The sequence below is a fragment of the Oncorhynchus mykiss genome, chromosome 12 (genome assembly GCF_013265735.2).
Source record: "Oncorhynchus mykiss isolate Arlee chromosome 12, USDA_OmykA_1.1, whole genome shotgun sequence".
Classification (NCBI taxonomy): domain Eukaryota; kingdom Metazoa; phylum Chordata; class Actinopteri; order Salmoniformes; family Salmonidae; genus Oncorhynchus; species Oncorhynchus mykiss.
Genome location: NC_048576.1, coordinates 42,663,866 through 42,684,184, shown reverse-complemented (window position 1 = coordinate 42,684,184; position 20,319 = coordinate 42,663,866). Strand labels below are relative to the sequence as shown.

Below are 20,319 nucleotides of genomic sequence, written 5' to 3'. Positions count from 1 at the left end.
GCCCGACCCTAGATAGCTTCAGTCAAAATGTGCAGCATATTCAATGTGAGCAGAAATACTGTTATCATCATCTCCATACTTTGAAGAAATTAGGTTCAGTGACATTTACTTTTGTTTTTAGCCATAGCTTATAAAATATGAGGGTTACTGATGCAGTCTAGTTAACTATGACATCTCGAAGCACTTCTTATTCTGCAACAGCTTTCCCCCACCAGCTTCCTAATGTTATTTTCAGACTGATCACTAGAAATAGATGGGTGATTTGGGATGTTTGAAAAGGTCCCCAGAACGTCGATATATGCCTCACGAAAAAGTATTGCCCAGCATTGGCAGCAAACTCGTGATGCTCAGAGCCGGAGCTTAGACCACATGCTAGAGTTCACAACGCTCTAACAAGCCGCAATAATACTTGAAGATACTTGATTGTGATAGCACGTCATTTTTAATTACTTTTTTTTAAGCCTTCCCCAAACCATAGCCAGAACTTTAACCTCTCAGACTAAAAACTTAAACCTTTGAGTTATTTCTGTTTAACCCATTACAGGCTAAGCCTTGTCTGGGGGGGGGGGGGGGGGATAATTTTGATATTTGATTTGGAATCTTAAGACCCCTTTGGTATCCCAAAAATATATTGAAAAATAATTTATGTAAAATTGTATTTAGCCTTACTGCTATTAGCCCATAGAAACATACTGAATAAAATATCCACTACATGGAACAACAGATAGTTCCCCCCCAAAAAAAATCAAAATAAAGTTTGTTCTTAAGTGTCTGTCCTTTATCTGAGAGATTTATGAAAGATAAGGGAACGTTTGTTATTTTTTTTATACATGTATTTAACCCCTTATTTTTTGTCACTAAACAGACTCCATATGTACCATTTATTTTCTCAACTGGTACCGGGGGACCTTCAGACGAGTCTTGTGAGGCCTGTGGGCATCCTAGAGCACATGTATGTGTTCATGAGAGTCTCCCCCTTCCACCGAGGGATCATGTTAGTGTGTAGCCCAAACTGTTCGGATGCTACAGACAGAAGTTGGCAGATCGGCTGTACCGACTTCAGATGAGTCGCAAGAGGCTTGAGGGGGTCGTAGAGCAAAACTTAGGCCAAACCACTACGCTACAGCCAATTTTGCGAGTAGGCCGATTTTCGGGATGTCTCATGGTCTGACAAACACTGCAGCTCTGTCACCTTTCACCACAGATGTGGAGTGTGACATTGGTGGATTAAGACGCTTCCAATGCAAAAAGATATCTCTAGCTTAAACTGACGGGGGCGTGGATATAGACTCTAGGGGGTTAACCCTGTAACCATGCAGAATTAACCCTGTAACAACGCAGAATGAATACGTCAAAACATTTAGAAGGGAAATCATAAGATCATGTTGGTTATTTTATAGTACCACAATAATGTGCTTGTCAACAGCCCAATAGTACAGCAGAAGCAAACTGAAAAGGGTTTGACATGTTTTGATGCAAAAATGGAAGACAATGCTTTTATTTTTTACCCCTTTGTATCCCCAATTTTGTGATATCCAATTGGGTAGTTAGTCTTGTCCCATCGCTTCAAGTCCCGTACGGACTCGGGAGAGGTAAGGTCGACAGCCATGCATTCTCAGAAATACAACCCTGCCAAGCCGCACTGCTTCTTGACACACTGCTCGCTTAACCCGGAAGCCATCCGTACCAATGTGTCGGAGGAAACACTGTACAACTGGTGCCAGTGTGCATTCGCCCAGCCCGCCATAGGAGTCGCTAGAGCACGATGGGTCAAGGACATCCTGGCTAGCAAAACCTTCCCCTAATCCAGAAAACGCTGGGCCAATTGTCCGTGGCCTCATGGGTCTTCTGGTCGCGGGCGGCTGCGACATAGCCCGGGATCTGTAGTGATGCCTGGATCTGGATCTGTAGTGACGCCTCAAGCACTGCAGTGCCTTAGACCGCTGTGTCACTCAGGAGGCCCAACCTAATGTTGTTTGGCAGCAACATTGGAATCATTCTTAGCATTTTGACAGGTTACGCTCCCTAATTTGCATATTCTTGGGATAAACAAATTCTAGGCACAGTCCAAATGTAAATACTGTACATTCAGATTAAATGTGATGGCTTATACAGTGGGGCAAAAAAGTATTTAGTCAGCCACCAATTGTGCAAGTTCTCCCACTTAAAAAGATGAGAGAGGCCTGTATTTTCTATTTTCATCATAGGTACACTTCAACTATGACAGACAAAATGAGAAGAAAAAAATCCAGAAAATCACATTGTAGGATTTTTAATGAATTTATTTGCAAATTATGGTGGAAAATAAGTATTTGGTCACCTACAAACAAGCAAGATTTCTGTCTCTCACAGACCTGTAACTTCTTCTTTAAGAGGCTCCTCTGTCCTCCACTCGTTACCTGTATTAATGGCACCTGTTTGAACTTGTTATCAGTATATAAGACACCTATCCACAACCTCAAACAGGCACACTCCAAACTCCACTATGGCCAAGACCAAAGAGCTGTCAAAGGACACCAGAAACAAAATTATAGACCTGCACCAGGCTGGGAAGACTGAATCTGCAATAGGTAAGCAGCTTGGTTTGAAGAAATCAACTGTGGGAGCAATTATTAGGAAATGGAAGACATACAAGACCACTGATAATCTCCCTCGATCTGGGGCTCCACGCAAGATCTCACCCCATGGGGTCAAAATGATCACAAGAACGGTGAGCAAAAATCCCAGAACCACACGGGGGGACCTGGTGAATGACCTGCAGAGAGCTGGGACCAAAGTAACAAAGCCTACCATCAGTAACACACTAAGCCACCAGGGACTCAAATCCTGCAGTACCAGATGTGTCCCCCTGCTTAAGCCAGTACATGTCCAGGCCCGTCTGAAGTTTGCTAGAAAGCATTTGGATGATCCAGGAGAAGATTGGGAGAATGTCATATGGTCAGATTAAACCAAAATATAACTTTTTGGTAAAAACTCAACTTGTCGTGTTTGGAGGACAAAGAATGCTGAGTTGCATCCAAAGAACACCATACCTACTGTGAAGCATGGGGGTGAAAACATCATGCTTTGGGGCTGTTTTTCTGCAAAGGGACCAGGACGACTGATCCGTGTAAAGGAAAGAATGAATGGGGCCATGTATCGTGAGATTTTGAGTGAAAACCTCCTTCCATCAGCAAGGGCATTAAAGATGAAACGTGGCTGGGTCTTTCAGCATGACAGTGATCCCAAACACACCGCCCGGGCAATGAAGGAGTGGCTTCGTAAGAAGCATTTCAAGGTCCTGGAGTGGCCTAGCCAGTCTCCAGATCTCAACCCGATAGAACATCTTTGGAGGGAGTTGAAAGTCCGTTTTGCCCAGCAACTGCCCCAAAACATCACTGCTCTAGAGGAGATTTGCATGGAGGAATGGGCCAAAATACCAGCAACAGTGTGTGAAAAGCTTGTGAAGACTTACAGAAAAAGTTTGACCTCTGTCATTGCCAACAAAGGGTATATAACAAAGTATTGAGATAAACTTTTGTTATTGACCAAATACTTATTTTCCACCATCATTTGCAAATAAATTCATTAAAAATCCTACAATGTGATTTTTTTTCTCATTTTGTCTGTCATAGTTGAAGTATACCTATGATGAAAATTACAGGCCTCTCTCATCTTTTTAAGTGGGAGAACTTGCACAATTGGTGGCTGACTAAATACGTTTTGCCCCACTGCATGTCATTACTCCAAATAGCAGACACCAAGGGCACAGCCTCTGTAAATCAGAATTGACTTGCATACAGAAATGTGTAGATGGTATTAAGATTGTATCTAAATGTTTATGATTTAAATCAAATCAAATTTTATTTGTCACATGCGCCGAATACAACAGGCGTTTACCATGACATGCTTACTTACAAGCCCTTAACCAACAATGCAGTTCAAGAAATAGTAAATAAAAATATTGTCAATCAAAAAGTAGTACAATAAATGTACATATCAATAATGAGGCTATATACAGGGGGTAATATACAGGAGTCGAGGTAATTTGTAAAGAGACTATGCATAGATAATAAACAGCGAGAAGCAGACGTGTAAAAATGAAGGGGGGGTGGGCATACGTACAACCCTCTGTAGTGCCTTACGGTCAGATGCTGAGCAGTTGCTATACCAGGCAGTGATGCAACCGGTCAGGAAGCTCTCGATGGTGCAGCTGTATGACTTTTTGAGGATCTGAGGACCCATGCCAAATCTTTTAGTCTCCTAAGGGGGAAACGGTGTTGTCGTGCCCTCCTCACAACCTTCTTGGTGTGTTTAGACCATGATAGTTTGTTGGTGATGTGGACACCAAGGAACTTGAAACTCTCGGCCCACATAAGAGCCACTTTTCCTTCAGTCACCCCAGGCATGAATACACAGTTTGACAGCTCTGCTCCTCTCAATTAAGTCTTACATGACTTGGGAGATTCAGATAGAATTTGATCACATTGTTTTCCCTCTCTAATTTTTGTGATTTAGCTGACACTCTTAACCAGAGTGACACTCTCTCTCTGAGTGTATACATTTTCATACTGGTCCCCATGGGAGTTGAACCCACTATGCTGGTGTTTCTCTCTCTCTCTCTCTCTCTCTCTCTCTCTCTCTCTCTCTCTCTCTCTCTCTCTCTCTCATATATATATTGTGTGGTTACAAATAAGGGAATAGTCAAATGTATTCCATCCTGAATAATCCAAATGTTTGCCCTATTCAATATAACATTGCATTAAGATCAGCTGACGACCCCGTACCCACCCCCACATAGATAAGAGTATCCCAGCAGCCCACAGCATCCTTAAAAATACCTTAACCGAATCAATAACATGGATGGACAATTAAACTTGCTTGAGATGAATATATGAGGTAGTTATTTTTTAAATCTCTTACAAATAATAACACTATCACATACCTAAACATCACGCTTGCAACGTACATTTGTGGATATAAAGACGACTCCGTAATGAATTCCAAAACACTTTGACTAACTATAGACCACCACGCAATATGGCACGATTCAACAAGCCAATAAGGTATACATTAAATGACTTACTTCAAGACGGCGCTGTCCCCTTGTCTGACAGTGATGTTGTCCTTTGAAAAAGAATCCCCGCTCCTCGCTGGCACTCCTGCAGGTACAAGGAATAGCAGTCTTAGACCGATGACAACAAGGCATTTCCAAGGCGCCACAAAATAACCATAAATGCCCATTTTCCGTCACTGCTCAACTTCCACGGAAACTTGAATGTCAAATATTCCTTGCTCGGTGCAAAGTAGGTATGGCCACGGCAATTCGACTCCACTCAATATGCTGTTGTGGTGGTCGACCTCTATTTCTTTGCCTCAAATAGAAGGTGAGAATGTGGCGTGTTATCTTTCAATATAATAAAGTAGGCAATATCTGCGGCTCCAGTACTCTTGGATATCTCCAAGAAATGTCCAGCAGCTACAACAGGCGATGTGTTTTTTCGGAAAGCTGATGTAGGCTAGACTGTCTCCCCTGCTCTGTGTATGTTATTTGTACTCGCCAAGAGATGGATGATCGCGCAAAGATGCATCAGCAAAGTCTCCACTTGGGTAGTTCTGCCGATAGCCTACAGCACAACACTGCAGTGACTCCTAAAACAAGTATGCTCTGAAATCAGGTGTGTATTCTTATTTGTCAAGTAGACTACATAAACTAAATCCACCAGACAGCCAGCTCCGCGGAATCAAGTGAAATCACTCCTTCATAATGAGTGTGTGCCTTGCGCAGGCTAGTCAGTGCTCTCAGGCGCGCGTTATACAACTGTGAACCATCTGCGCAGCATCCCTACTCCCGCTATTTTTACTACCCCAGTGGATGATCAAGCAAGCGATTTGTATTGATAAATCTATAGGCTGTATATATATTTCTATATATCCTAGTCTGCGTTATAATGGCAATAATCACCACAATTAATAGGCCAATCGGGTTGCCTAAATCATTAACATAATTCAGTTAATTATTTGAATACTGTATTGGGAACGATTAGCTAATCAACTGACATGTACTCACTTTAACATATCAATAATGATCTATGCTCTGCTGAATAGTATAAGTGGAAGGCTATGCTATTGTAGGTGTGTGTGTCTGCACATGCGTGTGTGAGAGATGGGGGGCCATGTATTGGGAGATATCTTTCATAATTTATTTTCAAATACTTATAAAACGTTGTGTACATTTAATGCTTAAATAGTATCGGAAAGAGATTTTGTTTTGTGTGTGCAGCTCATTCCTGAAATGTATATGTGTAGCCCTAGACATACTGTCAATGTTGAAATGACACAATATTTGGTCCCAGTGAAGTTTGTGAGTAAATACATTTTACCTATACCTGCAGTAGGTACCATGCATAGGTTTTTGCAATGTACGGCATGAGCTGGTTGTTGAATAGCTCTGCCCAAACATCGTTCCATTGCATTATCATAAGCACTTATGTGTCCTCAGGGTCTTGGCTGCAAGTAACCCTATTCCTGGAGAGCTGTAGGTTTTCCCTCCAACCCTAATCTAGCGCACCTGATTCTAATAATTAGCTGGTTGATAAACTGAATCAAGTTAGTTACAACTGAGGTTAGAGCGAAAACCTACAGGGGGGTAGCTCTCCAGGAACAGGATTGGAGAGCCCTGAACTAGGGTATGCAGTGCACATCACTGCGCTATGAGAAGTTCGCATTGTTATTATAAGCATGTTATTCCATCCCAGATCACATATTAACACACCCAAAGCATTGCCCTTCTAATTTCATCCACGGAAATATGCATATTTGTATGCATGAGGGTTGATTTGGCAGACGGAGCCAGGGATATAGGGGTCACTGTTTGTTTTGACATGCACACAGTCCCTTGGATTTACTGAGGCGGTGTTCAATTTATTATAAGGTTGTTAGTGGGGGAAATATGATGATGACCCCATCCGAAAAAATTGGGCTAAGATAAGAGTTAATTAAAACTCTATCTAGCCAGTGATGCAACCTGAGCATGGTCTGTTTGCACGACGTCCACATCGAACTCAATGGCTTTTTAATTAAAACCCCTCATGCTGACCTCAGCAAATCTAAGATATGTGTTCTTAATTAACGTGGGTTGCTAGGTAGGGGGGAACGTCTCGGTGAAACACTTGTTTCCAAAACACCCCCAGCTGATTAGGGTGACAACATGTTGTGTATGATGGGCTTACTATAACATCAGAGCTGTTTATCAGCTTGAACAACCTCATCTTAATTAAAAGGCCTACTCTGTGATATTTACAGACATTCTGGACAATGTAAATTAATTATACAGTATATACAAATATAACTTATAAATACCCCATGCCATGAGCTTTAGGCAACTGTCTAACCCCACCATAACCCAAAATATAAGGACGTTCTACATCCCTCAACTTTATAGCAAACCAAGTGGCAGGGTTGTGGTTTTACTGTTTTTCAAATTGCGTAGTGGGCCTTTAAGCTGCAATATATAGTGCGATGGAACATTACATTTTTAACTATATGGCTGAGTCTACCATTTCAATTACCTGGGGGTTAGGAGTAAATTCACAGGTATATTTAGGAAACTTACAGTACTTTTAAAGAGTCTTTAGTCACAGTAAGACTGTGTAATCCAGAGGAAATGATTTAAGCATATGGTGCCCTTCAATTAATTGAATGTGCAGTCATCTTCTTTCTGAATTATCAATAGCTCTATTCACTAAGTTCCCTGGAGAGATATTCAACATAGATATGCTGATACCTTGTATTAGGTAGGCATGGCTCATCTGACCTTTATATGACTTCCCTAGGAGGAAATGACATGCATGCTAACTAGAGTATCATTGATACTGAGCCCAGTCAATGAAGGTCTTGACCTTGAGCTCAACTCTGAATATGGCATCGTTTAAGAATTTGCTGTAATTTAGACTAAACATGCAAGAAACATGATTTTTTGGCAGCTTGTTAATTTTCAAAATGTTTGAAAATAAACATTTGTCTGCACATGTAACTTTTGAAGGCTAAATAATAAAGCGGTACTTTTTGGAGGCTCTAGCGATTTTTCCAAGCTATGCAGCCTACATTTATTTTGACAGTAGGCAAAGCATGAAAGATATCAGCAAGCACATTGGTGGGTACACGGCCTGGTGAGCACTATAGCAAATGAAAGTACTTATTTATTCCTAAGAAGTCCAGGGACAGAGAGAATGGTGGTGTTCTTTCACCCTGAAAGGGCCTGCACACAGTACTTCTTGTGCAACAGTAAATGTTGTTTTTCCTCATCTGTGATTATGCTTAGTTGGGTGGAAACTCAGCTGTCATCCTAGGATGGATTCCACTCCCTTGAAGGTGAATGCATTTTAGATGTAATTTCCATCAAAATGTTACTCAAATGAAACTATAATCTCGGGATGGATGGAATCAACCACTGATAACATTTGGAATGGCAAAGTGAGCAAAAATATGCTTAAATTGTCAAATATTTCAAAAGAGAAGAATAATTTCGTATGGATAATTGTCCAAATTCAAGAGAAGACATTGCAGTTTTGGGCAGCTCAGGCAATCGGCAGAGACTATTAATAATGAATGACCATTCTAGGCCAATATAATGGCCCTATATCGGACCACACTGACAAGCAGAGCCCACACTCATGATAAAAGCCTTGACCCTCAACCTTTTCTTTTGCTGGTTTTGGGGCATCTTCTACCTTAAGTTGCTTAGAGGTTCATGTTGTTTCTCATAATCAGCAGAAACATACTCCCATGGTAACCGCATGTAACACGCCATGCTAGGCCTGAAGGCACTGTAGAAATGTTGATGATGAACGAGTAAGACTACACAATGTTATTTACCGTACACTTGCTGTGGCCATACTAAGCTTGCAGATGAACATCAGATTTAGTAAAGGGATGTTTGCATACCTGGTCTATGTGTTAAGGTAATGTATTTATTGAGAAGTGATTTATTATTATGACATTGTCCGAAATATGACCCCCCCCCCAAAAAATTATGAAAGCGAAAGTTTGTGTGAGATGAGAAAATAGGCAGGTTGGCCTCGAAGTCTTCCCGTAGGAGACGTGTCTGTTTGAAACATTTTGTCTACTTGTAGCATGTTAGAAAAAGTTTGAAAAGAAGACTCTTTGCAGATAAAAATATGGGAAAATTACTGTCTTGACAGTACAGGCCAACATTAATTGCTCTTCTCTGCAGTTGGAGACAAACTTTGTCCTGACCATTTTAAAATATAGTATTTACAGTAGTAGGATTATTTTGCCTCTGTGTGATGTTAACACACTTCACACACTTTTTGTGGTATCAAAGCTGCCATGCCCCATAATTATAGAGCCCCACAATGGACTCGTCATAATACCAATAAAACAGGTCAAACACGGAAATGGTTCCAATCGTTTTTTCATCATTCCTTTTTCCCATAGGGGATTTTAGAACCACTTCAAACAAGGTCTGTGTTTCATGTAGGTTTTACTGATGTGACGTTTGGATAACCGTGTAAATCTCTCTCACACAAGGTGACTTTTGTCAATATATTTGTCTCTATTTACTCTCAGATTTGAAAATCTTAATTAGCATCAAAGTAGACATCATGCAAGACTACAAATCCCTGCAAGCTCCTGCACTTTATCTCTAGCTGACACCTTTGCTGTCAGCTAGCAAGCTGGCTACCTTGACCCAAAACAAAAGATATGTTGAACAATTTCATTTACTGTTCCATAATTTATTTAAATAATATTTGATGGCTTATTTATGCACTCAATGCAGTCAAATATTTTCAATGTTCCATGAATGCTAAGCAAATTGTTTGCAAAGAACCAAGTTACCTAGCTACCTACCTAGACAATATTGGGACACACCGTTTTCACCCAGTGGGCGGTGCTATAGAGTGGGCATAGATTTCAGAGCGTATATCGGTGCACACAGTGTTGAGAATGAGTCAAGCACTCTTTTAAGTCTGAATTGTGGAATCTATTCAACACAACATTCTAGGTTGACTAAAGTCGGGTGTACACTACACAATTTTCAAAATCCTAACATTGCTGAGCCTCTCCAATTAAATAATACGTCTGTAGTTAAATACATTTCCTGTAGTTTTTTGTCTTGTAATGGATGCTACTGTTTCATCAGGGAGCCACAAAGATTAAGTAAAAAAAATGGCATTGCTGAATTCACATTATGTTTGATTTTTCATGCAGCCACAGAATTGAAAACAGCTAAACAATGATTTTGTTTTCAAATTTCAAATTGTTTAAAGTTGAAAGATATCACTCACGCAAAAAAAAGGGACTGTACAATGTACAATGAGTCTGTGTTCTGTAAGTATGCCTCCAGGATAATATGGTAAATTTTGCCTCATGTATAGGACCTCAAACAAATATATAAGACCAAGCACAAGGGTTTGATGAAGCCAGCAACGCTGATACCAAATTATTTTTCTCAAAAATACATTGGGAATTTGGAAGAGAGAGTACTTCATCAACTTTTAGATTGCTTAAAATACCTGTAAAATTATGCTAACTGTGAAACCTTTACAATATAATCAGCAGTTCAAAGGGTAGGCTAGAGTCAGTTAATCTGATTTTGTTAAATCTAATCTCAAAGAATTCATTTTAGTGATTGATAGAATACATGTATTATTGCATGTTGACTAAACAAATGCAGCGAAATTAGTTTTAAATCTAGTCATGATCAGTTTTATATACTTCTTTCTGTAGTCTACATTTAGTAGATTGGCTTGAAAGCAGCATTCATTGATGTTGTTGCAAAACTTGATGTTACACATCGTTTACTTTTGGCAAAACCGGTTCATTCACTTGGTGGCTACCATTAGTTCAAATAAAGCAAAATGATGTACTAAAATGAAAGTATAAACCCGCTTTAGTGATGTTGGTTAGAAGTTACAGTGCCTTGCGAAAGTATTCGACCACCTTGAACTTTGCGACCTTTTGCCACATTTCAGGCTTCAAACATAAAGATATAAAACTGTATTTTTTTTTTGTGAAGAATCAACAACAAGTGGGATACAATCATGAAGTGGAACGACATTTATTGGATATTTCAAACTTTTTTAACAAATCAAAAACTGAAAAATTGGGCGTGCAAAATTATTCAGCCCCCTTAAGTTAATACTTTGTAGCGCCGCCTTTTGCTGCGATTACAGCTGTAAGTGTCAGGTGCGTGAATGAGGACCCAAAAGCGAATTAACAAACAGAGTTTCTTTAATGATGAACACACGTGGGCTCAGATGGACAGGTAGATTCCGACAGGACAGGACAAGGTTGCAGCAAACACGATGATAGTCTGGTTCAGGCATGAGACACACAAACAAGAATCCGACAAGGACAGGAACAAAAACAGAGAGAGATATAGGGACCTAATCAGAGGGAAAAAGGGAACAGGTGGGAAAAGGGGTGAATGAGGTAGTCAGAGAAGACAAGGAACAGCTGGGGGAAAGAGGGACAGAAACGGTAACCTAGTACGACCAGCAGAGGGAGACAGGGTGAAAGGAAAGGACAGAAACAAGACAACATGACAATACATGACAGTACCCCCCCACTCACCGAGCGCCTCCTGGCGCACTCGAGGAGGAAACCTGGCGGCAACGGAGGAAATCCTCGATCAGCGCACGGTCCAGCACGTCCCGAGAGGGAACCCAACTCCTCTCCTCAGGACCGTACCCCTCCCAATCTACGAGGTACTGGTGACCACGGCCCCGAAGACGCATGTCCAAAATCCTACGGACCCTGTAGATGGGTGCGCCCTCGACAAGGATGGGGGGGGGGGGGGGAGACGAGCGGGGGCGCGAAGAACGGGCTTGATACAGGAGACATGGAAGACCGGGTGGACGCGACGAAGGTATCGCGGAAGAAGAAGTCGAACTGCGACAGGATTAATGACCCGAGAAATACGGAACGGACCAATGAACCGCGGGGTCAACTTGCGAGAAGCCGTCTTAAGGGGAAGGTTCTGAGTGGAGAGCCAAACTCTCTGACCGCGACAATATCTAGGACTCTTAGTTCTACGCTTATTAGCAGCCCTCACAGTCTGCGTCCTATAACGGCAAAGTGCAGACCTGACCCTCTTCCAGGTGCGCTCGCAACGTTGGACAAAAGCCTGAGCGGAGGGGACGCTGGACTCGGCGAACTGAGATGAGAACAGCGGAGGCTGGTACCCGAGGCTACTCTGAAAAGGAGATAGCCCGGTCGCAGACGAAGGAAGCGAGTTGTGGGCGTACTCTGCCCAGGGGAGCTGTTCTGACCAAGACGCAGGGTTGCGAAAAGAAAGACTGCGTAAGATGCGACCAATAGTCTGATTGGCCCGTTCTGCTTGACCGTTAGACTGGGGGTGAAAGCCGGAAGAGAGACTGACGGAAGCCCCAATCAAACGGCAAAACTCCCTCCAAAATTGAGACGTGAATTGCGGACCTCTGTCCGAAACGACGTCTGACGGAAGGCCATGAATTCTGAAAACATTCTCGATGATGATTTGTGCCGTCTCTTTAGCAGAAGGAAGCTTAGCAAGGGGAATGAAATGAGCCGCCTTAGAGAACCTATCGACAACCGTAAGAATAACAGTCTTCCCCGCTGACGAAGGCAGTCCGGTGACAAAATCTAAGGCGATGTGAGACCACGGTCGAGAGGGAATGGGAAGCGGCCTGAGACGGCCGGCAGGAGGGGAGTTACCGGACTTAGTCTGCGCGCAGACCGAACAAGCAGCCACGAAACGACGCGTGTCATGCTCCCGGGTGGGCCACCAAAAACGCTGGCGAATGGAAGCAAGCGTACCCCGAACGCCAGGGTGGCCGGCTAACTTGGCAGAGTGAGCCCACTGAAGAACGGCCAGACGAGTAGGAACGGGAACGAAAAGAAGGTTCCTAGGACAAGCGCGCGGCGACGGAGTGTGAGTGAGCGCTTGCTTTACCTGCCTCTCAATTCCCCAGACAGTCAACCCGACAACACGCCCCTCAGGGAGAATCCCCTCGGGGTCAGTGGAGGCTACTGAAGAACTGAAGAGACGAGATAAAGCATCAGGCTTGGTGTTCTTAGAGCCCGGACGATAAGAAATCACGAACTCGAAACGAGCGAAAAACAGCGCCCAACGCGCCTGACGCGCATTAAGTCGTTTGGCAGAACGGATGTACTCAAGGTTCCTATGGTCAGTCCAAACGACAAAAGGAACGGTCGCCCCCTCCAACCACTGTCGCCATTCGCCTAGGGCTAACCGGATGGCGAGCAGTTCGCGGTTTCCCACATCATAGTTACGTTCCGACGGCGACAGGCGATGAGAAAAATACGCGCATGGGTGGACCTTGTCGTCAGAGAGGGAGCGCTGAGAAAGAATGGCTCCCACGCCCACCTCTGACGCGTCAACCTCGACAACGAACTGTCTAGAGACGTCAGGTGTAACAAGGATAGGAGCGGATGTAAAACGATTCTTGAGGAGATCAAAAGCTCCCTGGGCGGAAACGGACCACTTAAAGCACGTCTTGACAGAAGTAAGGGCTGTGAGAGGAGCTGCCACCTGACCGAAATTACGGATGAAACGACGATAGAAGTTCGCGAAGCCGAGAAAGCGCTGCAGCTCGACGCGTGACTTAGGGGCGGGCCAATCAATGACAGCTTGGACCTTAGCGGGATCCATCTTAATGCCTTCAGCGGAAATAACAGAACCGAGAAATGTGACGGAGGAGGCATGAAAAGAGCACTTCTCAGCCTTCACAAAAAGACAATTCTCTAAAAGGCGCTGGAGGACACGTCGAACGTGCTGAACATGAATCTGGAGTGACGGTGAAAAAATCAGGATGTCGTCAAGGTAAACGAAAACAAAGATGTTCAGCATGTCTCTCAGGACATCATTGACTAATGCCTGAAAGACAGCTGGAGCGTTAGCGAGGCCGAAAGGAAGAACCCGGTATTCAAAGTGCCCTAACGGAGTGTTAAACGCCGTCTTCCACTCGTCCCCCTCCCTGATGCGCACGAGATGGTAAGCGTTACGAAGGTCCAACTTAGTGAAAAACCTGGCTCCCTGCAGGATCTCGAAGGCTGAAGACATAAGAGGAAGCGGATAACGATTCTTCACTGTTATGTCATTCAGCCCTCGATAATCTTCGAGAGCCTTACGTTCGGGAGCCGACAGAGAGTATAGTCTACCCCGGGGGGGAGTGGTTCCCGGAAGGAGATCAATACTACAATCATACGACCGGTGTGGAGGAAGAGAGGTGGCCCTGGACCGACTGAACACCGTGCGCAGATCGTGATATTCCTCCGGCACCCCTGTCAAATCACCAGGCTCCTCCTGTGAAGAAGAGACAGAGGAAACAGGAGGGATAGCAGACATTAAACATTTCACATGACAAGAGACGTTCCAGGAGAGGATAGAATTACTAGACCAATTAATGGAAGGATTATGACAAACTAGCCAGGGATGGCCCAAAACAACAGGTGTAAAAGGTGAACGAAAAATTAAAAAAGAAATGGTTTCGCTATGATTACCAGAAACAGTGAGGGTTAAAGGTAGCGTCTCACGCTGAATCCTGGGGAGAGGACTACCATCCAGGGCGAACAAGGCCGTGGACTCCCTTAGCTGTCTGAGAGGAATGTCATGTTCCCGAGCCCAGGTCTCGTCCATAAAACAGCCCTCCGCCCCAGAGTCTATTAAGGCACTGCAGGAAGCTGACGAACCAGTCCAGCGTAGATGGACCGACAAGGTAGTACAGGATCTTGAAGGAGAGACAGGAGTAGTAGCGCTCACCAGTAGCCCTCCGCTTACTGATGAGCTCTGGCTTTTACTGGACATGAAGTGACAAAATGACCAGCAGAACCGCAATAGAGACAGAGGCGGTTGGTGATTCTCCGTTCCCTCTCCTTAGTCGAGATGCGGATACCTCCCAGCTGCATAGGCTCAGCACCCGAGCCGGCAGAGGAAGATGGTAGTGATGCGGAGAGGGGGGCAACGGAGAACGCGAGCTCCTTTCCACGAGCTCGGTGACGAAGATCAACCCGTCGCTCAATGCGAATAGCGAGTTCAATCAAGGAATCCACGCTGGAAGGAACCTCCCGGGAGAGAATCTCATCCTTTACCTCTGCGCGGAGACCCTCCAGAAAACGAGCGAGCAAAGCCGGCTCGTTCCAGCCACTGGAGGCAGCAAGAGTGCGAAACTCAATAGAGTAGTCTGTTATGGATCGATTACCTTGACATAGGGAAGACAGGGCCCTGGAAGCCTCCTCCCCAAAAACAGACCGATCAAAAACCCGTATCATCTCCTCCTTAAAGTCCTGATACTGGTTAGTACACTCAGCCCTTGCCTCCCAGATTGCCGTGCCCCACTCACGAGCCCGTCCAATAAGGAGAGATATGACGTAGGCGACACGAGCAGTGCTCCTGGAGTAAGTGTTGGGCTGGAGAGAAAACACAATATCACACTGGGTGAGGAACGAGCGGCATTCAGTGGGCTCCCCAGAGTAACACGGCGGGTTATTGATTCTGGGCTCCGGAGATTCGAAAGCCCTGGAAGTGGCCGGTGGATCGAGGCGGAGATGGTGAACCTGTTCTGTGAGGTTGGAGACTTGGGTGGCCAGGGTCTCAACGGCATGTCGAGCAGCAGACAATTCCTGCTCGTGTCTGCCTAGCGTCGCTCCCTGGATCTCGACGGCTGAGTGGAGAGGATCCGAAGTCGCTGGGTCCATTCTTGGTCGGATTCTTCTGTCAGGTGCGTGAATGAGGACCCAAAAGCGAATTAACAAACAGAGTTTCTTTAATGATGAACACACGTGGGCTCAGATGGACAGGTAGATTCCGACAGGACAGGACAAGGTTGCAGCAAACACGATGATAGTCTGGTTCAGGCATGAGACACACAAACAAGAATCCGACAAGGACAGGAACAAAAACAGAGAGAGATATAGGGACCTAATCAGAGGGAAAAAGGGAACAGGTGGGAAAAGGGGTGAATGAGGTAGTCAGAGAAGACAAGGAACAGCTGGGGGAAAGAGGGACAGAAACGGTAACCTAGTACGACCAGCAGAGGGAGACAGGGTGAAAGGAAAGGACAGAAACAAGACAACATGACAATACATGACAGTAAGTCGCTTGGGGTATGTCTCTATCAGTATTGCACATCGAGAGACCAACTTTTTTTCCCATTCCTACTTGCAAAACAGCTCGAGCTCAGTGAGGTTGGATGGAGAGCATTTGTGAACAGCAGTTTTCAGTTCTTTCCACAGATTCTCGATTGGATTCAGGTCTGGACTTTGACTTGGCCATTCTAACACCTGGATATGTTTATTTTTGAACCATTCCATTGTAGATTTTGCTTTATGTTTTGGATCATTGTCTTGTTGGAAGACAAATCTCCGTCCCAGTCTCAGGTCTTTTGCAGACTCCATCAGGTTTTCTTCCAGAATGGTCCTGTATTTGGCTCCATCCATCTTCCCATTAATTTTAACCATCTTCCCTGTCCCTGCTGAAGAAAAGCAGGCCCAAACCATGATGCTGCCACCACCATGTTTGACAGTGGGGGTGGTGTGTTCAGCTGTGTTGCTTTTACACCAAACATAACGTTTTGCATTGTTGCCAAAAAGTTCAATTTTGGTTTCATCTGACCAGAGCACCTTCTTCCACATGTTTGGTGTGTCTCCCAGGTGGCTTGTGGCAAACTTTAACCGACACTTTTTATGGATATCTTTAAGAAATGGCTTTCTTCTTGCCACTCTTCCATAAAGGCCAGATTTGTACAATATACGACTGATTGTTGTCCTATGGACAGAGTCTCCCACCTCAGCTGTAGATCTCTGCAGTTCATCCAGAGTGATCATGGGCCTCTTGGCTGCATCTCTGATCAGTCTTCTCCTTGTATGAGCTGAAAGTTTAGAGGGACGGCCAGGTCTTGGTAGATTTGCAGTGGTCTGATACTCCTTCCATTTCAATATTATCGCTTGCACAGTGCTCCTTGGGATGTTTAAAGCTTGGGAAATCTTTTTGTATCCAAATCCGGCTTTAAACTTCTTCACAACAGTATCTCGGACCTGCCTGGTGTGTTCCTTGTTCTTCATGATGCTCTCTGCGCTTTTAACGGACCTCTGAGACTATCACAGTGCAGGTGCATTTATACGGAGACTTGATTACACACAGGTGGATTGTATGTATCATCATTAGTCATTTAGGTCAACATTGGATCATTCAGAGATCCTCACTGAACTTCTGGAGAGAGTTTGCTGCACTGAAAGTAAAGGGGCTGAAAATTTTACACGCCCAATTTTTCATTTTTTGATTTGTTAAAAAAGTTAGAAATATCCAATAAATGTCGTTCCACTTCATGATTGTGTCCCACTTGTTGTTGATTCTTCACAAAAAAATACAGTTTTATATCTTTATGTTTGAAGCCTGAAATGTGGCAAAAGGTCGCAAAGTTCAAGGTGGCCGAATACTTTCGCAAGGCACTGTATGAATGAGGTCCCAGGCGAAGTGTTCTCTGTTGAATGTGGACACGCATCGGACAGTCCTTGCCAGTCCTTGCACAAACCCATGCCCACCGTGGTTATAACACCGCCCACAATTAAAATCCTCTTATTTTACCAGATCCCCTTCTTCAGACAGTTGAAATCTATTTCAATTCATGGTGCCAGAATGCACTGCTGTATTAAAGCAATTCAGAACTAACTTGTTGACGTGTTCTTTTACAGATTTAATGCCAGATTAACACATTGCAGAATGTATCCATAATCATTAATGAACAAGCATATTTATTTGACAAGGATGAACCTAGTCACCCATCGATTACTTGAAAAACCTGAACTCCAACAATTACACTGTTTTAATTCAATGCATACATATGCATTTCAAACATAACATATAAATATCTGACTTGAAGTAAAGATTAAATGATTTATTCATCAATGGCACAAACCTAGGACATCGAAAAGCACCATATGAACTATAATTACTATCCGAGGGCGCACAGATTATTTAGCTTTTCCATTACAGGAATTAGACCAGCACCAACAACACAAAAACAGCATATTGTGATTTTTGGTGGGAGAGTAACAAATGGAGAAACAGCTAGATGCATACGGTAGGTTTAATATAAAATACTAGGTCAAGTCCAGCAGAATGAGAAACACAGTTAACAGACTCAAAACAAGGAAGTCATGCATAAACACAACTATATTCACACACTTGAACTCCGCTGTCAATTGTGAGCAGTATGTTTACCACTGCATTCACTCAGAATAAGCAGGACAGCATCACACAGGTAAAAAGGTTAGCAGAAACAGTACACAACAACACTTTTAAACGTGTTACTGAGTTTAAATGCTATTCAATCAGGAGAAGTGAAGGAAGCAGCATAGGGAAAATAGGTGGAGGCAGGGTGGTTTTATAGAGATAAGAAGGAGTGTTCCAAAGTGATGGAAGTTGAGGGACCATGGGACATAAAATGCATATTGCGGAATAAGGGGTAGCTAGAGAGATAGTTGGCCATAGAATCAACATAACATTGGGTGCTGATGTTCTTCTACACCCCTTTTAGGTCGATGTCACAAATATCCGATTCATGTCCAGTAATACTCTTGAGTCTCAGTATGTGTCCCTCGACGTCATTCCGTCTCAGTTGTAGCATTCAAATCGTGGTCATCGTGTGTCTGTGACTCACAACATTAAAGACAATAAGTGATCACAGTATTTCAACAAATTGAGCCATACATAATACAACTTAATAAGCATTGAGGACATCATTTTGTTGACAACATGGATGTTGACACTGTGTGAATGATGGAGTAATCTTACCCCGGCTGTAGGTCCATTTGAGAGTGTGTGGTCACTAACGCCTGTACATCAACCAATACTAAACCGTTGGAGACTTGGGATGCCTGCTCTCTCTCTCAAAGTGCTGCTTGAATGGCTTCAGGTCTGCATCTATAAAGGTCAAGTACAAAATGGAGGAAGTAAAAAAATCTGTGGCTTAGATGCATTCTATTGCTTTGAATTCCAACAAACTACTACACATATGAAAGACTGTACCACACAGGCCAGTACAAAAGTCTACACATGGAGAGGAACCTAAAGGCACATACAGTACCAACCAATAGTACTCACCCGACTGACAAGGCAGTTGTGGACCAGTGCTGCCTTGGAAGCAGTCTTCTGGTCTGCAGCTGCTCCCTTCTTCTTAAATCAAATCACATTTTATTGGCCACATACACATATTTAGCCAATTTTATTGCAGGTACTACAATATGCTTGTGTTCCTAGCTCCAACAGTGCAGCAGTATCTAACAGTTCACAACAATAGACACAAATCTAAAATTAAAAGAATGGAATTAAGAAATATCTGAATATTAGGACAAGTAATGTCGCTCGTCTTTTCAGTTCGCTGCAGCTTGCGACTGGAACGAGCTCCAAAAACACTCAAACTGGACAGTTTTATCTCAATCTCTTCATTCAAAGACTCAATCATGGACTCTAATAATGACGGCTGTGGCTGCTTTGCGTGATGTATTGTTGTCTCTACCTTCTTGCCCTTTGTGCTGTTGTCTGTGCCCAACAATGTTTGTACCCTGTTTTGTGCTGCTACCATTTTGTGCTGCTGCCATGTTGTGTTGCCACCATGTTGTTGTCATTATGCTGTGTTGTCATGAGTTGCTGACATGCTATGTTGTCATCTTAGGTCTCTCTTTATGTAGTGTTGTCTCTCTTGTCGTGATTTGTGTTTTGGCCGATATTTTTATTCAATTTATTTAATTTTTAATCCCAGCCCCCATCCCCGCAGGAGGCATTTTGTCTTTTGGTAGGCTGTGATTGTAAATAAGAATTTGTTCTTAACTGACTTGCCTAGTTAAATAAAGGTGAGTGGCATTGACTAAAATACCTTAGAATGGAACACATATGAGATGAGTAAAGCAGTATGTAAACTATATTCAAGTGACTAGTGTTCCATTATTAAAGTGGCCAGTGATTCCATGTCTATGTATACAGGGCAGCAGCCTCTAAGGTGCAGGATTGAGTAACCGGGTGGTAGCCGGCTAGTGATGGCTATTTAACAGTCTGTTGGCCTTAAGATACAAGCTGTTTTTCAGTCTCTCGGTCCCGCATTGATGCACCTGTACTGACCTCGCCTTCAAAATGATAGCGGGGTGAACAGGTCGTGGCTCGGGTAGTTGATGTACTTGATGATCTTTTTGGCCTTCCTGTGACATTGGGTGCTGTAGGTGTCCTGGAGGGCAGAGATTCTGCCCCCGGTGATGTGTTGGGCAGACCGCATCACCCTCTGGAGAGCTCTGCATTGCGGGCGGTGCAGTTGCCGTACC

The 20,319-nt window shown here is 43.6% G+C and overlaps 1 protein-coding gene across 2 annotated transcripts in view; it reads right to left on the bottom strand.

The window, feature by feature from the left end:
- The window catches only part of opcml (opioid binding protein/cell adhesion molecule-like), a 409,983-nt gene that overhangs the window by 250,763 nt on the left and 138,901 nt on the right, over positions 1-20,319 (bottom strand). Inside the window, exon 2 of one of the 2 annotated variants that reach the window (XM_021623816.2) lies at positions 5,066-5,141. In XM_021623816.2, coding sequence (XP_021479491.2) covers positions 5,066-5,141 — 76 coding nt within the window. Of the gene's footprint in view, positions 1-5,065; positions 5,795-20,319 lie in introns of those variants that run through there. The other variant, XM_021623815.2, reaches the window with a different exon arrangement.